At 43.9% G+C, this 17,506-nt stretch overlaps 1 protein-coding gene across 2 annotated transcripts in view; it reads left to right on the forward strand.

Moving 5' to 3' along the window:
* Positions 1-305: 305 nt before the first annotated feature.
* The window catches only part of LOC112215524 (guanine nucleotide exchange factor VAV3), a 127,361-nt gene continuing 110,160 nt past the window's right edge, over positions 306-17,506 (forward strand). Inside the window, exon 1 of one of the 2 annotated variants that reach the window (XM_042298986.1) lies at positions 306-826. In XM_042298986.1, the coding sequence (XP_042154920.1) occupies positions 620-826 (207 nt within the window). In that variant the 5' untranslated portion in view covers positions 306-619. The remainder of the gene's footprint in view (positions 827-17,506) is intronic. The other variant, XM_042298987.1, reaches the window with a different exon arrangement.

Here is a 17,506-nt window from a genome sequence, read left to right on the forward strand (position 1 = left end):
GCAAAACCCATTCTATTTATGTTAAATCATTCCAATAATTTTATGGAAGTTAATTTTTCTGACTAAAGTTAAGTCATTTAATATTCATCCTCTCCGAATAGACTACAGCTACTTCTAAATCGTTCTTAATAGGCTACAATTTTCCAAACAGCACTTTGTGTTTTTTTTATTTCTAAGAATGTTCTGAGGTGGGTGACACAATGCTAATATCAATGCAGTAATTAACTCTATGGAACATATGAGTGGAAGCGGAAAAGGAGAGGCGGAGGGTTGGTGTGGACGGAGAGAGAACGCGCGCGCGAGAGAGAGAGAGAGAGAGAGAGATGGAGAGAGGCAGGGAGGGAGAGCGCACGAACAGTGTTGCCGTTACTGTCAGCTGTGGAACGGTTCAGTCATCAATGGACAGGGTACACACGTAGCATAGCCTCTTTCAATGTGCCTTTATTTCTGCTATGAAACGGAGGGAAGTATAATCAAATCCGGTTACCTAGTTTCGCTTTCATCGTTTATATTGCAGATTGAAATGGAGACAACGTTGTGTTAGCGCGCGCTATTGATTAGACTCCAATAGGCTTTATTCCTTGCGGAATATTTGTTTGATCTCAACCATATATTAACAATGATGGAGTATTGGAGGCAGTGCGCATTATGGCTGATCAACTGCAAGGTGCTACCACCCAACCATCGGGTAACATGGGAGTCCGCCCAGGTATTCGACTTGGCTCAGACACTCCGAGATGGAGTGCTCCTGTGTCAGCTTCTCAACAACCTCCGACCCCAGTCCATCAACCTCAAAGAGATTAATCTCAGACCGCAGATGTCACAGGTAAAATAAGAAACGTGTTTACAATAATTTCATATCAAAAACATTAAACGCTTCAAATACTCTGCTAAACCACAATGCCCATATTTTCACCCATCGAATGGAGTAATCAAAAACATAAAAGACTGCACAGAGGGAGGGAAAACCTGTTGGCAGTTTGAATCACATTAGTTTAACTTAGTTCGCTGTGAACTTGGGAATTGTTTCATATCCTCGAAAGTGTTCTTTTTTTTTGTCAACGAGGGAAGTTTCCATTATTTTGATCTCTTAAAGCAAAGCTGTACCGTTATCTGAACCGAGTCAGACCTCGCTTGCCCTCTATGGCAACCAGGCCTCAGAGCATTTCATATTATTCTGTACAAAAATCTGACACTCCATTTAGTATGATATGTTAGGTTTCGATGGTATGGATTAATTTTGGATGTTCATCATCCATTTCGTAGGATATGTTACAAATTACAATTCCTATTATATGTTAAGATTTTGCTAAACGTACAGTATGTTATAGATTTGTAATGTACAATGTTATGAATTTGCAAAAGTATGATATGTTAGGAATTCCAATTTGTTGTGGCTAACATTAGCTAGGGTTAGGGGAAGAGTTAGCTAACAAGCTAAGTAGTTGCAAAGTAGCTCAAATGTAGTGAGTAGTTGAAAAGTTGCTGATGGAATAAAATGCTAAAGTTGATGATATTCAAACCTTTGGGTTGCTAGAGTTTCGCATTATACACCTACCTATATACCCCGACCAATCATCCTCCTTTAGTTTTTGCCTTAATTAACCTTATGTCTTATATAACCATACATATAGTCTATGAGACCAGGCTGTCTATAGGTTATGAGATTCACACATTCAGCTGGAGGTAGAGAGGTTGCTTTGAGTATATGGCTTTATATACATCAACAAAACAGTTTCAATCAATTCTTATATTTTCCCCTCCCCCATATTTTGATTTATATTTATTTATATATTTAAATAATCAAATGAATAGCCCCACAAAGGCAGTAAAATTACATGGGCCAACTATCACATTTCTCTGTGACAGTACATGACAGGTTTTGTCTATTTTAAATAAGTGGTAGCTGGTCTTTTCTGTGCTTTCCTCGTTTTCCCGTCCCTGTAACAGAGTTGTTTTTTGATTTGTGCTCTTGCATCTCAACACTTTCATCCTTTCCTATTGATTTATTGTCCCATATTGAGTCAATAGCCAGTACAAAGTACAGGTATATGACAATATATATTATGTTCCTAGCACACAGAAAGGCTAACAGACAAACATACATACAGATAGACAGATAGGTAAACAGACAGACATACATACAGATAGACAGATAGGTAGACAGACAGACATATATACAGATAGACAGATATGTAGACAGACAGACATACATACAGATAGACAGATAGGTAGACAGACAGACATACAGACATACATACAGATAGACAGATAGGTACACAGACAGACATACATACAGATAGACAGATAGGTACACAGACAGACATACAGATAGACAGATATGTAGACAGACATACATACAGATAGACATATATGTAGACAGACAAACATACAGACAGATAGGTAGACAGACAGACATACAGACATACATACAGCTAGACAGATAGGTAGACAGACAGACAGACATACATACAGATAGACAGATAGGTAGACAGACAGACATACAGACATACATACAGATAGACAGAGATGTAGACAGACAAACATACATACAGATAGACAGATAGGTAGACAGACAGACATACATACAGATAGACAGATAGGTAGACAGACAGACATACAGACATACATACAGATAGACAGATATGTAGACAGACAAACATACAGACAGATAGACAGATAGGTACACAGACAGACATACAGGTAGCGTGACTGCCAGGTACAGGTACAGCTCCCCTGTCTTCTGCGTTATTAAAAACAGAGGCTCCTGCCTCCTGCCACGTGTTCCTCTGCTCTCCTGGTTGTCAAAGACCATCTGCTCCTGTCCTGTCCCACGCCAAGCCTGTCCTGTCACAGCCTGGGTCACACCGAGCATGTCACAGCCTGGCCTGGCTCTGGGCTGGGCTGATTATAATTCTCCTTCACATCACAGCTAAATCTGTGTCTCAATGACAACTCTCAGGGGAGCGAGGGGACGGTTACTCCATGTGACGAGTCTAGACCAACCTTTAGAGCACCTGACTGCCACACACACACACTCCCACAGTCACACACAGGCACACGCGCACGCATGCACGCACGCACACACACACTCAGTCATCGCACACTCGAATGAAGCAGCCAATGAGTAAGCTGCTTCACAAACCAACTATCAGTGTATAGCTGACAGACAGATTGCGTGACAGAGTGAGTGCACTCTAAAACAATTCTACAATCCTCATGTCAATATGAATTACTTCTACAATAGACTCGTAATCAAGTTTGTTTTTAAAATGGTCAAAGTCAAGTGGACCATTACATTTGCTATTGTTATTGACATTTTGTATTGCTTTTAATACCTCAAACAAATGACCATGTTTGCATGGTGCTTTAAGAGAGGAAACTAGGTTGTGTGTTGGTAAGAAGAGAGGTTGAGCTGTGTATTACTCTCAGGGTTAGACAAGGCCAACGGCTACAATTATTGATCGAGAGAAGATCATTATTTGCCAGCATCCGCTCTAAGTCATGACATAATGGCACACTATGTAGCAGGCACATTGGATGTGTCCTATGCTTACCCATTGTAACACTATGTTATTTTTAGACATGGCTTGATGCCATCTTGGATTAGTCATTATGATTCAATGAGGATGATACATACAAAAGTATAAGCACCTACATCATGTACATCACTGAAGCAAATATGATTCATATTTACAATTCTGCTCAGCCTACTTTCTCTTGATTGTTGACCAAGCAGATATAATATTTCTGTCCTTAGGCTTAACACACTACTAGTGTGCTACACCCATTCACATGGCATGCTAAGGAGACCAATTTCCTTTGGTTGTACATCACTATCCAACAACAGAAACTGCAGGGGAAATTTCAAAAAGCCCCTCCACAACTTTCTATCTGCGTCCGAAATTGAACCTTACTCCCTATATGGTGTATGACTTTTCACCAGGACCCATTCAGAATTAGTACACTAAATATGGAATAGGGTGCTATTTGGGAAGCACCCACTGCCCCCAGCCCTCAGTGCTCCATGGAGGTGTCATTTACATAACGGAGGGTAGGTTGAGATGCATGAATACCACAGTGAATAATTAATGAATACACAGTGGCAGTAGCTAGTTTATCATTGGTCCATTTACAAACACATGGGACGCTAGGCCTCCCCTCATCCAGTGGGACCCTGGGGACCGCGGAGAGACCCAGACAAAGGCTTAGAGGGCCCAGAGCACAAAGGACCTGTCTGGTGCACAGAGCCATATCAAAGACCCCTCTCTGAACACAGGGGCCTGGACCCTCAAAGCAGCGGGCCTCGTGGCTGTATTAGACGCGTAATTAAAGCACAAGTCATCAGCTCCTCTGGAGACTTAGTTGTCCAGCAGTGATGGCAGCGGCGGGGTTGGCAAGAGGGAAGTAGTGGAGTGTGTAGTGTGTGTCTCTGATGTGAAGTGTGCTAACAGTGTGTGTCTCTGATGTGAAGTGTGCTAACAGTGTGTGTCTCTGATGTGAAGTGTGCTAACAGTGTGTGTCTCTGATGTGAAGTGTGCTAACAGTGTGTGTCTCTTTGATGTGAAGTGTGCTAACAGTGTGTGTCTCTGATGTGAAGTGTGCTAACAGTGTGTGTCTCTTTGATGTGAAGTGTGCTAACAGTGTGTGTCTCTGATGTGAAGTGTGCTAACAGCGTGTCTCTCTGATGTGAAGTGTGCTAACAGCGTGTCTCTCTGATGTGAAGTGTGCTAACAGCGTGTCTCTCTGATGTGAAGTGTGCTAACAGCATGTCTCTCTGATGTGAAGTGTGCTAACAGTGCGTGTCTCTCTGATGTGAAGTGTGCTAACAGTGTGTGTCTCTCTGATGTGAAGTGTGCTAACAGTGTGTCTCTCTGATGTGAAGTGTGCTAACAGTGTGTGTCTCTGATGTGAAGTGTGCTAACAGTGTGTGTCTCTGATGTGAAGTGTGCTAACAGTGTGTGTCTCTGATGTGAAGTGTGAACAGTGTGTGTCTCTGATGTGAAGTGTGTGTGTCTCTGATGTGAAGTGTGCTAACAGTGTGTCTCTCTGATGTGAAGTGTGCTAACAGTGTGTGTCTCTCTGATGTGAAGTGTGCTAACAGTGTGTGTCTCTGATGTGAAGTGTGCTAACAGTGTGTGTCTCTGATGTGAAGTGTGCTAACAGTGTGTGTCTCTGATGTGAAGTGTGCTAACAGTGTGTGTCTCTGATGTGAAGTGTGCTAACAGTGTGTGTCTCTGATGTGAAGTGTGCTAACAGTGTGTGTCTCTGATGTGAAGTGTGCTAACAGCGTGTCTCTCTGATGTGAAGTGTGCTAACAGCATGTGTCTCTGATGTGAAGTGTGCTAACAGTGTGTGTCTCTCTGATGTGAAGTGTGCTAACAGCGTGTCTCTCTGATGTGAAGTGTGCTAACAGCGTGTCTCTCTGATGCGAAGTGTGCTAACAGTGTGAGTCTCTTTGATGTGAAGGGTGCTAAGAGTGTGTGTCTCTTTGATGTGAAGTGTGCTAACAGCGTGTCTCTCTGATGTGAAGTGTGCTAACAACGTGTCTCTCTGATGTGAAGTGTGCTAACAGTGTGTCTCTCTGATGTGAAGTGTGCTAACAGTGTGTGTCTCTCTGATGTGAAGTGTGCTAACAGCGTGTCTCTCTGATGTGAAGTGTGCTAACAGTGTGTGTCTCTCTGATGTGAAGTGTGCTAACAGTGTGTCTCTCTGATGTGAAGTGTGCTCAGTGAAGTGTGTCTCTTTGATGTGAAGTGTGCTAACAGTGTGTGTCTCTTTGATGTGAAGTGTGCTAACAGTGCGTGTCTCTTTGATGTGAAGTGTGCTAACAGTGCGTGTCTCTTTGATGTGAAGTGTGCTAACAGTGTGTGTCTCTTTGATGTGAAGTGTGCTAACAGTGTGTGTCTCTTTGATGTGAAGTGTGCTAACAGTGTGTGTCTCTTTGATGTGAAGTGTGCTAACAGTGTGTGTCTCTGATGTGAAGTGTGCTAACAGTGTGTGTCTCTTTGATGTGAAGTGTGCTAACAGTGCGTCTCTCTGATGTGAAGTGTGCTAACAGCGTGTCTCTCTGATGTGAAGTGTGCTAACAGTGTGTCTCTCTGATGTGAAGTGTGCTAACAGTGTGTCTCTCTGATGTTAAGTGTACTAACAGCGTGTGTCTCTGATGTGAAGTGTGCTAACAGCGTGTGTCTCTGATGTGAAGTGTGCTAACAGCGTGTCTCTCTGATGTGAAGTGTGCTAACAGCATGTGTCTCTGATGTGAAGTGTGCTAACAGCATGTGTCTCTGATGTGAAGTGTTCTAACAGCATGTCTCTCTGATGTGAAGTGTGCTAACAGCGTGTCTCTCTGATGTGAAGTGTGCTAACAGCGTGTGTCTCTGATGTGAAGTGTGCTAACAGTGCGTGTCTCTGATGTGAAGTGTGCTAACAGTGTGTCTCTCTGATGTGAAGTGTGCTAACAGCGTGTGTCTCTGATGTGAAGTGTGCTAACAGCGTGTGTCTCTGATGTGAAGTGTACTAACAGTGTGTGTCTCTGATGTGAAGTGTGCTAACAGTGTGTGTCTCTTTGATGTGAAGTGTGCTAACAGCGTGTCTCTCTGATGTGAAGTGTGCTAACAGCGTGTCTCTCTGATGTGAAGTGTGCTAACAGCGTGTCTCTATGATGTGAAGTGTGCTAACAGCGTGTCTCTCTGATGTGAAGTGTGCTAACAGCGTGTGTCTCTGATGTGAAGTGTGCTAACAGTGTGTGTCTCTCTGATGTGCAGTGTGCTAACAGCATCTGTGTCTGATGTGAAGTGTGCTAACAGCGTGTCTCTCTGATATGAAGTGTGCTATCAGCGTGTCTCTCTGATGTTAAGTGTGCTAACAGCGTGTGACTCTGATGTGAAGTGTGCTAACAGCGTGTCTCTCTGATGTGAAGTGTGCTAACAGCGTGTGACTTTTGAGCTGCTGTGTTCAGTCAAAACCAACATCCAGTTGTTGTTGTTTTCTCAGGGTAAGACAAGTTATGTAGTAACAGTTATGCAGTACAAATACACCTAGAAATCGACTCAAACATTTCTTGTGACAGGATTTTCCTTGAACCTGGAAACATTTTGACTGGGCCCTGTCTTTCAAGAGATACGAATAATGAAAGCTAGAGATAAGTGAAATGGATATGAGGGGTATTGGCCTTCGTTCGTTCTCCATAAAATCCACAAGGTCACAAGTTCTAAGGAAAGGAGAAGTGTAAATCTGATATCCACAGAATAGCTTGGATGCTGTTGTAGTATTTTCTCATGGGAGTGTGTCTACTTGTGAGAGGAACGTGCAACAGGTGCAGCAGGAGTGAGTTAAAAGAGAGAGAGAGTTTTTGTTTTTAGGTATGTGTTTATCTCTGTGTGTGTGGATGTTACAACACGGCAGTATGAAAGTGTCAACTGAGAGGAAGTGTAGATGGGCAAATGGCTGCTGAGACTGTTATGCTCTGGAGTCTAGACCAAAAGGTTTTGTAAGCTGTGGTTTGGTTTCAGTATTAGCTGCACAACGTGGCTTATACGTGAATGCACACAATGCATCGTGTCCTGACTCTCTGAGGTCATTAAAGATCCCATGGCACTTATCGTAAGAGTAGGGTGTTAACCCCGGTGTCCTGGCTAAATTCCCAATCTGGCCCTCAAACCATCATGGTCACCTAATAATCCCCAGTTTACAATTGGCTCATTAATCCCCCTTCTCTCCCCTGTAACTATTCCCCAGGTCGTTGCTGCAAATGAGAACATGTTCTCAGTCAACTTACCTGGTAAAATAACGGATAAATAAAAAATAAATAAATCGGCAGCAGCAGTAGTACATATAGGCCTCTTTCTAAAAGACTGTCTCTGAGCTTTGGCACACTAAGGAAGTGAGGAGACGGAATAGAGGAAGGAAGTGAAACTTGACATGCCTGAGCCAAACCCATTCTGTCTATAAAAAAAACACACAGAAGCAACCTGACTTAGTACATGACAAAGCTTCAGAGTTCCCATTTAAGTAAGAACATTACTTCAAGAGGTAGAGAGAAGAGAGGGGGGCGGGAGAGAAAGAGATAGAGCGGAAATGGAAAGAGTAAAGAGAATTGTCAGTGTTGGGACACTTTGATGATGTCATCATTGCTGATTTTGTTCCGAATTACTCAGAATTCTCCTAATCATCCAAGTTCTGCATTCACCTGTATTTCCCTTGCTGGAATAGATTTAGATGTTTTGGGAAATTGTATTCTATGATAGTGCTGGAAAAAGTGCTCAATTGTCAAAATACCATAATAGAGTCCTATAGGGCGGCGCACAATTGGCCCAGCATGGTCCGGGTTAGGGGAGGGTTTGGCCTGGGGGTGCTTTACTTGGCTCATCGCGCTCTAGCGACTCGTTGTGGCGGGCCGGGCATCTTGCAGGCTGACCCCGGTCGTCAGTTGAACAGTGTTTCCTCTGACACATTGGTGCGGCTGGCTTCCGGGTTAAGCGGGCAGGTCTAAAGAAGAGTAGTTAGGCGGGTCATGTTACGGAGGACACATGGCTCGACCCTCACCTCTTCCGAGCCCTTTGGGGAGTTGCAGCGATGAGACACGATCGTAATTGGATTGCAATTGGATATAATATAAAAAAATACAAAATAGATTAAAAACATTCTATAAAATTAGTAGAGTAAAAGTCAAAGTCACCCATTAAAATACTACATGAATACAAGTTTAAAAGTATCTTGTTTTAAATGTAGTTAAGTACAGTGGTGGAAAAAGTACTCATTCTTGAGTCAACGTAAAAAGTACAAGTAAACACTCAATCAAATTCCTTGTATTAAGCAAACCAGGGGGCACACTTTTCTTGTTTATTTAATTTACAGACAGCGAAGGGCTCATTCCAACACTCAGACATAATTTACAAGTGCAGTATTTGTAACAAGGGAGTCAGCCGGATCAGAGGCATTAGGGATGACAGTGCGTTATATTGATAGGTGTGTGATTTGGACCATATTGCTGAGGTGGCATATGGTAGAGAAATTAACATTCAATTCTCTTTCAAAAGCTCTGGTGGACATTCATGCAGTCAGCATACCAATTGCGCACTCCCTCAATACTGGAGACATCTGTGGCATTGTGTTGTGTGACAAAACTGCACATTTTAGAGTGGCCTTTTATTGTCCCCAGCACAAGGTGCATATGTGTTATGATCATGCTGTTTAATCAGCTTCTTGATATGCCACACCTGTCAGGTATATGGATTATCTTGGCAAAGGAGAAATGCTCACTAATAAGGTTGTTAACAAATTTGTTCACAACATTAGAGAGAAATAAGCTTTTTTTTTGCGTATGGAAAATTTGAGGGATCTTTTATTTCAGCGCATGAAACATGGGACCAGCATGGTATATGGCCAATATACCACGGCTAAGGGCTACTCATGCACAACGCAACACGCAGTGACTGGACACAACCCTTAGCCATGGTATATTGGCCGTATATCACATTCCCCCAAGGTGCCTTATTGCTTATAAACTGGTTGCCAATGTAATTAGAGCAGTAAAAACCCTATTCCGCGTTTTGTCATACTCGTGGTAAACGGTCGGATATACCACATCTGTGAGCCTATCAGCATTCAGGGCTTAAACCACCCAGTTTATAATATAGAATATGTACCTCTGCAGAGCGCCAGTCAAATAAATGGTAACGCTATATGAGGAATTATGTCATTACGTTTTATGATTTTCAAAAAGGAAGAGAGTCTGATCTCCAATCAATGTTTATTGCGTTTTTTTGACCTACCAGACTGCTTCATTTCATCAGTATTGTTGTAAGTGCTTTCTGAGAGCTTTTTCATCAATACTGACATAGTTACATTGAAAACAATGGCCATTGATGATAGCGTTTAACTCTATTTAAATCCATGTCTAATACGAATCTGATGGGAACAACACAAAATGAAACACATGAACGTCAATGTCCCCATTTGTTATATGTTAACACGGCTTTTTATTTCTTTGTCCTTGTCATGGTCTTATTAGATATCAGACTCGTTATTCATGAAGTGTCTCAGAGTGCTGATCCAGGATCAGCTCTCCCCTGTCCATGTAATCTTCTTCAATATGTCCTAAGAGGCTAAACTGATCCTAGATCAATACTCCCACTCTGAGATGTCCAGATGATGCACTCGAGGGAGAGATGTTTCTGTAGCCTGCAGCACCACTGCAACCTTTACTGTTCATCCAATCTCCAGTGGAGCATTGAAAACCTCCAGCCAAATTAAATGGACATTATTTTCTACCCGGCTAAAAATAGATAGAGCAGTCAGTCAGTCAGGCAGTCAGTAATGATAATGCTTAAAGCAAAGAGCACTTGGCCTTGCAGTGTGTAGCCTAGTGTTTCAGTGGTGTACTGTATTAACAATATGTATTTCATATCATGTTTCTCCACTAAGTGTGAATGAGGATGTCTAATGCTTCTCATGCTGTGTAATAGTGGGTATTGGTGATACTTGGACATCTCTGCTGAGCTCTATTTAAATACTGTATGTCTATTTTCATTGTCTTTTTTGGGAAAGTATTCAGACCCCTTGACTTTTTCCACATTTTGTTACATTACAGCCTTATTCTAAAATGAAAAAATAAAATAAATTGTATCAATCCATACACAATACCCCATAATGACAAAGCAAAAGCAGGTTCTTAGATTTTATGGGGCAAATTTATGAGAAGATTTACATAAACATTTACATAAATATTGAGACCCTTTACTCAGTACTTTGTTGGAGCACCTTTGGCAGTGATTTCAGCCTCGAGTCTTCTTCTTGGGTATGACACTACAAGCTTGGCACACCTGTATTTCGAGACTTTCTCCCATTTTTCTCTGCTGCTCCTCTCAAGCTCTGTCAGGTTGAATGGGGAGCGATGCGGCACATCTACTTTCAAGGCTTTTCAGAGATGTTAGATCGGGTTCAAGTCCGGGCTCTGTCTGGGCTACTCAAGGACATTCAGAGACTTGTCTCGAAGCCACTCCTGCATTATCTTGGTTGTGTGCTTAGGGTTGTTGTCCTGTTGGAATGTGAACCTTCGACCCAGTCTGAGGTCCTGAGCTCTCTGGAGCAGGTTTTCATCAAGGATCTCTCTGTACTTTACTCCGTTCATCTTTCCCTCAATCCTGACTAGTCTCCCAGTCCCTGTCACTGAAAAACATCCCCACAGCATGATGCTGCCACCACCATGCTTCTCTGTAGGGACGGTGCCAGGTTTCCTCCAGATGTGACGCTTTGCATTCAGGCCAAAGAGTTGAATCTTGGTTTCATCAGACCAGAGAATCTTGTCTCTAATGGTCTGAGAGTCCTTTAGGTGTCTTTTGGCAAACTCCAAGCGGGCTGTCATGTCCTTTTACGGAGGAGTGGCTTCTGCCTGGCCACTCTTCCATAAAGGCCTGATTGGTGGAGTGCTGCAGAGATGGTTGTCCTTCTGGAAGGGACTCCCATCTCCACAGAGGAATTCTGGAGCTCTGTCAGAGTGACCATCAGGTTTTTGGTCACCTCCCTCCTTCTCCCCCAATTGCTCAGTTTAACCGGGAAGCCAGCTCTAGGAAGAATCTTGGTGGTTCCAAACTTCTTCCATTTAAGAATGATGGAGGCCACTGTGTTCTTGGGGACCTTCAATGCTGCAGAATATTTGTTTTACCTTCCCCAGATCTGTGCCTCGAGACAATCCTGTCTCAGAGCTCTATGGACAATTCCTTTGACCTCATGTCTTGTTTTTTGCTCTGACATGCACTGTCAACTGTGGGACCTTATGTCTGTGCCATTCCAAATCATGTCCAATTTATTACATTTACCACAGGTGGACTCCAATCAAGTTGTAGAAACAGGATGCACCTGAGCTCAATTTTGAGTCTCATAGCAAAGTGTCTGAATACTTATGTAAATAAGGTATGTCTGATTTTTATTTTTAATACATTTGCAAAATGTTCTAAAAACCTGCATTCCCATTGTCATTCTGGGGTATTGTGTGTAGATTGATGAGGAAAACATCCAATTTAATCCATTTTAGAATAAGGCTGTAACATAACAAAATGTTGAAAAAGTCAAGGCGTCTGATTACTTTCCAAATGTACTGTATATCCCCGTGGTGGAGAAGAGTGTTAATAATTACATACAGAAGCACACTATGGTACGCTCTCACAGACACACATGAACACAGGATCAGACACCAGTTGACCTGTCTTACACACCCTCTGCAGCTGGAAACCAAATTTATGATATTTTACTGGATAAGGAGGAGGAGGGGAGGGGGAGTGAGGGGACAAAGAGGAGGATGAGATGTGATGAGTAGGAGGGGGAGGAGGAGGGGCGGACAGACAGTATTCATGCTCCAGTGAGAAGACAAGGGTCGTACGCCTTGCCTCTTTCGAGAGAACAGAGAGGCTGGAGAGGGACAGCCTTGGATCAGGTCATTACAGCTTATGAGCAGTAAAGGTGTATGTGTCCCCTAACACACACTACTGTGCTGTGAAGATTTACATACCCTGGCCTGGCCAACACACTACTGTCCTGTGAAGATTTACATACCCTGGCCTGGCCAACACACTACTGTCCTGTGAAGATTTACATACCCTGGCCTGGCCAACACACTACTGTCCTGTGAAGATTTACATACCCTGGCCTGGCCAACACACTACTGTCCTGTGAAGATTTACATACCCTGGCCTGGCCAACACACTACTGTCCTGTGAAGATTTACATACCCTGGCCAGGCCAACACACTACTGTGCTGTGAAGAAGGCCAGGCCAACACACTCTGTCCTGTGACATACCCTGGCCTGGCCAACACACTACTGTCCTGTGAAGATTTACATACCCTGGCCTGGCCAACACACTACTGTCCTGTGAAGATTTACATACCCTGGCCTGGCCAACACACTACTGTCCTGTGAAGATTTACATACCCTGGCCAACACACTACTGTCCTGTGAAGATTTACATACCCTGGCCTGGCCAACACACTACTGTCCTGTGAAGATTTACATACCCTGGCCTGGCCAACACACTACTGTCCTGTGAAGATTTACACACCCTGGCCAGGCCAACACTACTGTCCTGTGAAGATTTACATACCATGGCCTGGCCAACACACTACTGTCCTGTGAAGATTTACATACCCTGGCCTGGCCAACACACTACTGTCCTGTGAAGATTTACATACCCTGGCCTGGCCAACACACTACTGTCCTGTGAAGATTTACATACCATGGCCTGGCCAACACACTACTGTCCTGTGAAGATTTACATACCATGGCCTGGCCAACACACTACTGTCCTGTGAAGATTTACATACCATGGCCAGGCCAACACACTACTGTCCTGTGAAGATTTACATACCCTGGCCTGGCCAACACACTACTGTCCTGTGAAGATTTACATACCCTGGCCAGGCCAACACACTACTGTCCTGTGAAGATTTACATACCATGGCCAGGCCAACACACTACTGTCCTGTGAAGATTTACATACCCTGGCCTGGCCAACACACTACTGTCCTGTGAAGATTTACATACCATGGCCAACACACTACTGTCCTGTGAAGATTTACATACCCTGGCCAGGCCAACACACTACTGTCCTGTGAAGATTTACATACCATGGCCTACATACCCTGGCCAGGCCAACACACTACTGTCCTGTGAAGATTTACATACCCTGGCCAGGCCAACACACTACTGTCCTGTGAAGATTTACATACCCTGGCCAGGCCAACACACTACTGTCCTGTGAAGATTTACATACCATGGCCAGGCCAACACACTACTGTCCTGTGAAGATTTACATACCATGGCCTGGCCAACACTACTGTCCTGTGAAGATTTACACACCCTGGCCAACACACTACTTTACTGTGAAGATTGAAGGACATTTACCCATGAATCTCTCTGGCCTCCACCACATCCCAGCCAAACTATCACAACCCTCCGTCTCTCATGACCCCATCACAGAATCTCTGCATCACTTGACCCGCTCCGTAAACAGACAGAGCACCAAATAACATAAACCGTACTGCTATCCATCAAGGTGTACACATACATAACCTCTAGCTTCAGGTGGATGTGGGTTGGGAAACATTTCATGGAAAATGCCGAAAGATATAGAAACGTTGTTACTCTTTATGGGCGACTTCCCACCCTTTTGAAATACCTCGGGCTGTACATGAAAGCACATAAGAGGCGTTGGAGACGACAAATGTTATTAGTCTGTGGTTGCGTCCCAAATCCCACCCTATTCCCAAATAGTGCACTACTTCTGTGTACTGGTAAAAAAAAATATAAAAAAATAAGTAGTGCACTATAAAGGGAATAGGGTGCCATTTGGAACGTAGCCTACTGTATGTCCCTGGGTTTGGATCAGCTACTGTGGACCGTAGCTAGCAGGCCGGCCAGCTGAGGCCAATCAGTCATCTCTCATTAAGAATGTAATGAAACAGGGCTGTCATGAAGAGTGCCTGTCAGTGCTGCATTAAATAAGTCTGTACTGTTAAATAGAAGAGTCAGGGTGAAAGTTATGATCTCTCCCAACCCCTCCTCTCTGTCTCTCACTCTGGATTTCTCAATCTCTTTCTTTCTGTAACCTTAGGGATGAGCAATGAAAGTGAATACAACATATGTGTTTTGTTGTCACATACACCAGATAGGTGCAGTGTAATATGCTGTTAAGTAGTACGGCGCCCCTGGAGAAAATGAGGGTTAAGTTCTTAGCTCAATGACACATCAACAGATTGACCACCAATCAATCAAATTGATTTATAAAGCCCTTTTAACGTCAGCCGATGTCACAAAGTGCTATACAGAAACCCAGCCTAAAACCCCAAACAGCAAGCAATGCAGATGTAGAAGCACGGTGGCTAGGAAAAACTCCCTAGAAAGGCAGGAACCTAGGAAGAAACCTTGAGAGGAACCAGGCTATGAGGGGTGGCCATTCCTCTTCTGGCTGTGCCGGGTGGAGATTATAATAGAACATGGTCAAGATGTTCAAATGTTCATAGATGACCAGCGGGGTCAAATAATAATTATCACAGTGGTTTTAGAGAGTGCAACAGGTCAGCACCTCAGGAGTAAATGTCAGTTGGCTTTTCATAGCAGATCATTCAGAGTTAGAGACAGCAGGTGCGGTAGAGAGAGATAAAACAGCAGGTCTGGGACAGGTAGCACGTCCAGGGGAACAGGTCAGGGTTCTATAGCCGCAGGCAGAACAGTTGAAACTGGATTAGCAGCACGACCAGGTGGTCTGGGGACAGCAAGGAGTCATCAGGCCAGGTAGTCCTGAGCCATGGTCCTAGGGCTCAGGTCCTCCTAGACAAAGAGAGAGAAAGAGAGAGAGAATTAGAGAGAGCATACTTAAATTCACACAGGACACCGGATAAGACAGAATAAATACTCCAGATCTAACAGACTGACCCTAGCCCCCCGACACATAAACTATTGCTGCATAAATACTGGAGGCTGAGACAGGAGGGGTTGGGAGACACTGTGGCCCCGTCCGACTATACTCCCGTACAGGGCCAACCAGGCAGGATATAACCTCACCTACTTTGTCAAAGCACAGCCCCCACACCACTAGAGGGAGTGGATAGCATACCTTTCGGTTACTGGCCCAACGCTGTTAACTGCTAGGCTACCTGCTGCCCGTATAAATGAATTGCTGGCGTATGTCTCAGTTAGTTTTTTGATTCGAGTGCAGACTGCACTGATGAGTATTATCCTTCAGAAAGGGTGTGAGAAAAATACATCATTCTGTGGCAGTTACTGGAGTCTAGTGTGTAGTATGGAGTCTACTCTCCACTGCCTAGGAGGTTTATGGACAGAGTACAATCTGAGGGGGTGTATCTCTGGATTGTGCATCCTGCTGTTTTAGCTGTCTGTCTTCTGGCTGGGTTTGACCCTTAGCTGGACCTGGTTGTAAAAGGCGGACAGATGTTCCTCTGCAGTCAGCACATAGTCATTCGCCTACACTCCAACTCAGGTTTCCTGATGACACAGCTGAGAACAGGTCCCAGCTCTCACATGTGTGTGACATATACAGTACCTCAGGTCTGGCCTGCGTCCCAAATGACACCCTATTCCCTATGTAATGCCCATATGGCTCTGGTCTAAAGTAGTGCACTACATAGGGAATAGGGTGTGCCATTTTTGGATGGAACCCTGGTGATCTGTTTCCATGTCATAGGCCAATACATTAAGCTATACATTACCGTGGTCTGTGGCCCCCTGTTGTCCTCCTATAGGGTTTCATATGACACCATTTCTTCTCACCTGACACAATCTCAAGAGACGGTCATAAGATACAGTAGGTATGACTCATAGAGAAAGCATGCAGGGGTTATGTCATTCTGATGCAATACCCTGTTGAATACGATGGTATTCATTGCTACAGGGCTATAGTTAAACCATTGTTCTATCTGTCTTGTCTATGTGAGATGCTCCAAGCAGTAGCACACTAGCCTGGAATCCAAACTCATATGCTCCACTTGACCATTGTATCAGTTTGGATTCCAGGCTAGTAGCACACAGAGGCTGCATCTAAATGGTACCCTATTCCCTACATAGTGCACTGCTTTTGACCAGGGCCGAAATGTCTCTGGTCAATACTGCGCTATACAGGGAATCAGTTGCCATTTCAGATGCAGCCTGGCACTCTCGCTCCCTGTTGGCTGGGCTGGGTTGTCTGTGGGAATATCAGATTGAGTGAAAGGACAAACAGAAAGAGGCCTCTCAGGTCTCTAATCTCATTCACTGTACATCAGTACGTCCTCTGCTTCCTCTGTGACAGAGTCGGCCATCTAACCGGCTGTTAATTGACACTCATTAACCAGATGAGATGAGTCTAACTCAGTTTGGCTTTTCATGTGGGAGATTTTAGACCAAATAGAGTAAGATTTGATTAGGTAGTATTTGGTAGGCTAGGCTACATACAATACACACTGGGGTTTTAAAAGACCCCCACACTGTGGTTGCCATGGAGCTTTGGAGCATATTGAAGGGAATACATAAGCAGAACGAAATAAGATCCTTATTATGGAGCTGAAGCGCTCTGAACAGATTCAACACAGCAATACCACATGACTTGAAAAGCAGAATGTGGGATTGGATGGTGGTAGAGACCATTTTCTCTTTGTCTTATTTCTGCAGATGGTTTTGGCATGGTGCTTCAGATATGAAATGCTACACCTTCATTATACAGTGTTGTGGTGAATTCTCCCTACACTTACCCTTGCGTCCTTCCTGGTCCCCTTCCCTACTCTACAGGTTAACACACACACACACACACACACACACACACACACACACACACACACACACACACACACACACACACACACACACACACACACACACACACACACACACACACACACACACACACACACACACACACACACACACACACACACACACACACACACACACACACACACACACACACACACACACACAACACACACACACACTCTCTCTCTCTCTCTGACACAGGC

This window comes from Oncorhynchus tshawytscha, linkage group LG16 (genome assembly GCF_018296145.1).
Source record: "Oncorhynchus tshawytscha isolate Ot180627B linkage group LG16, Otsh_v2.0, whole genome shotgun sequence".
Classification (NCBI taxonomy): Eukaryota; Metazoa; Chordata; class Actinopteri; order Salmoniformes; family Salmonidae; genus Oncorhynchus; species Oncorhynchus tshawytscha.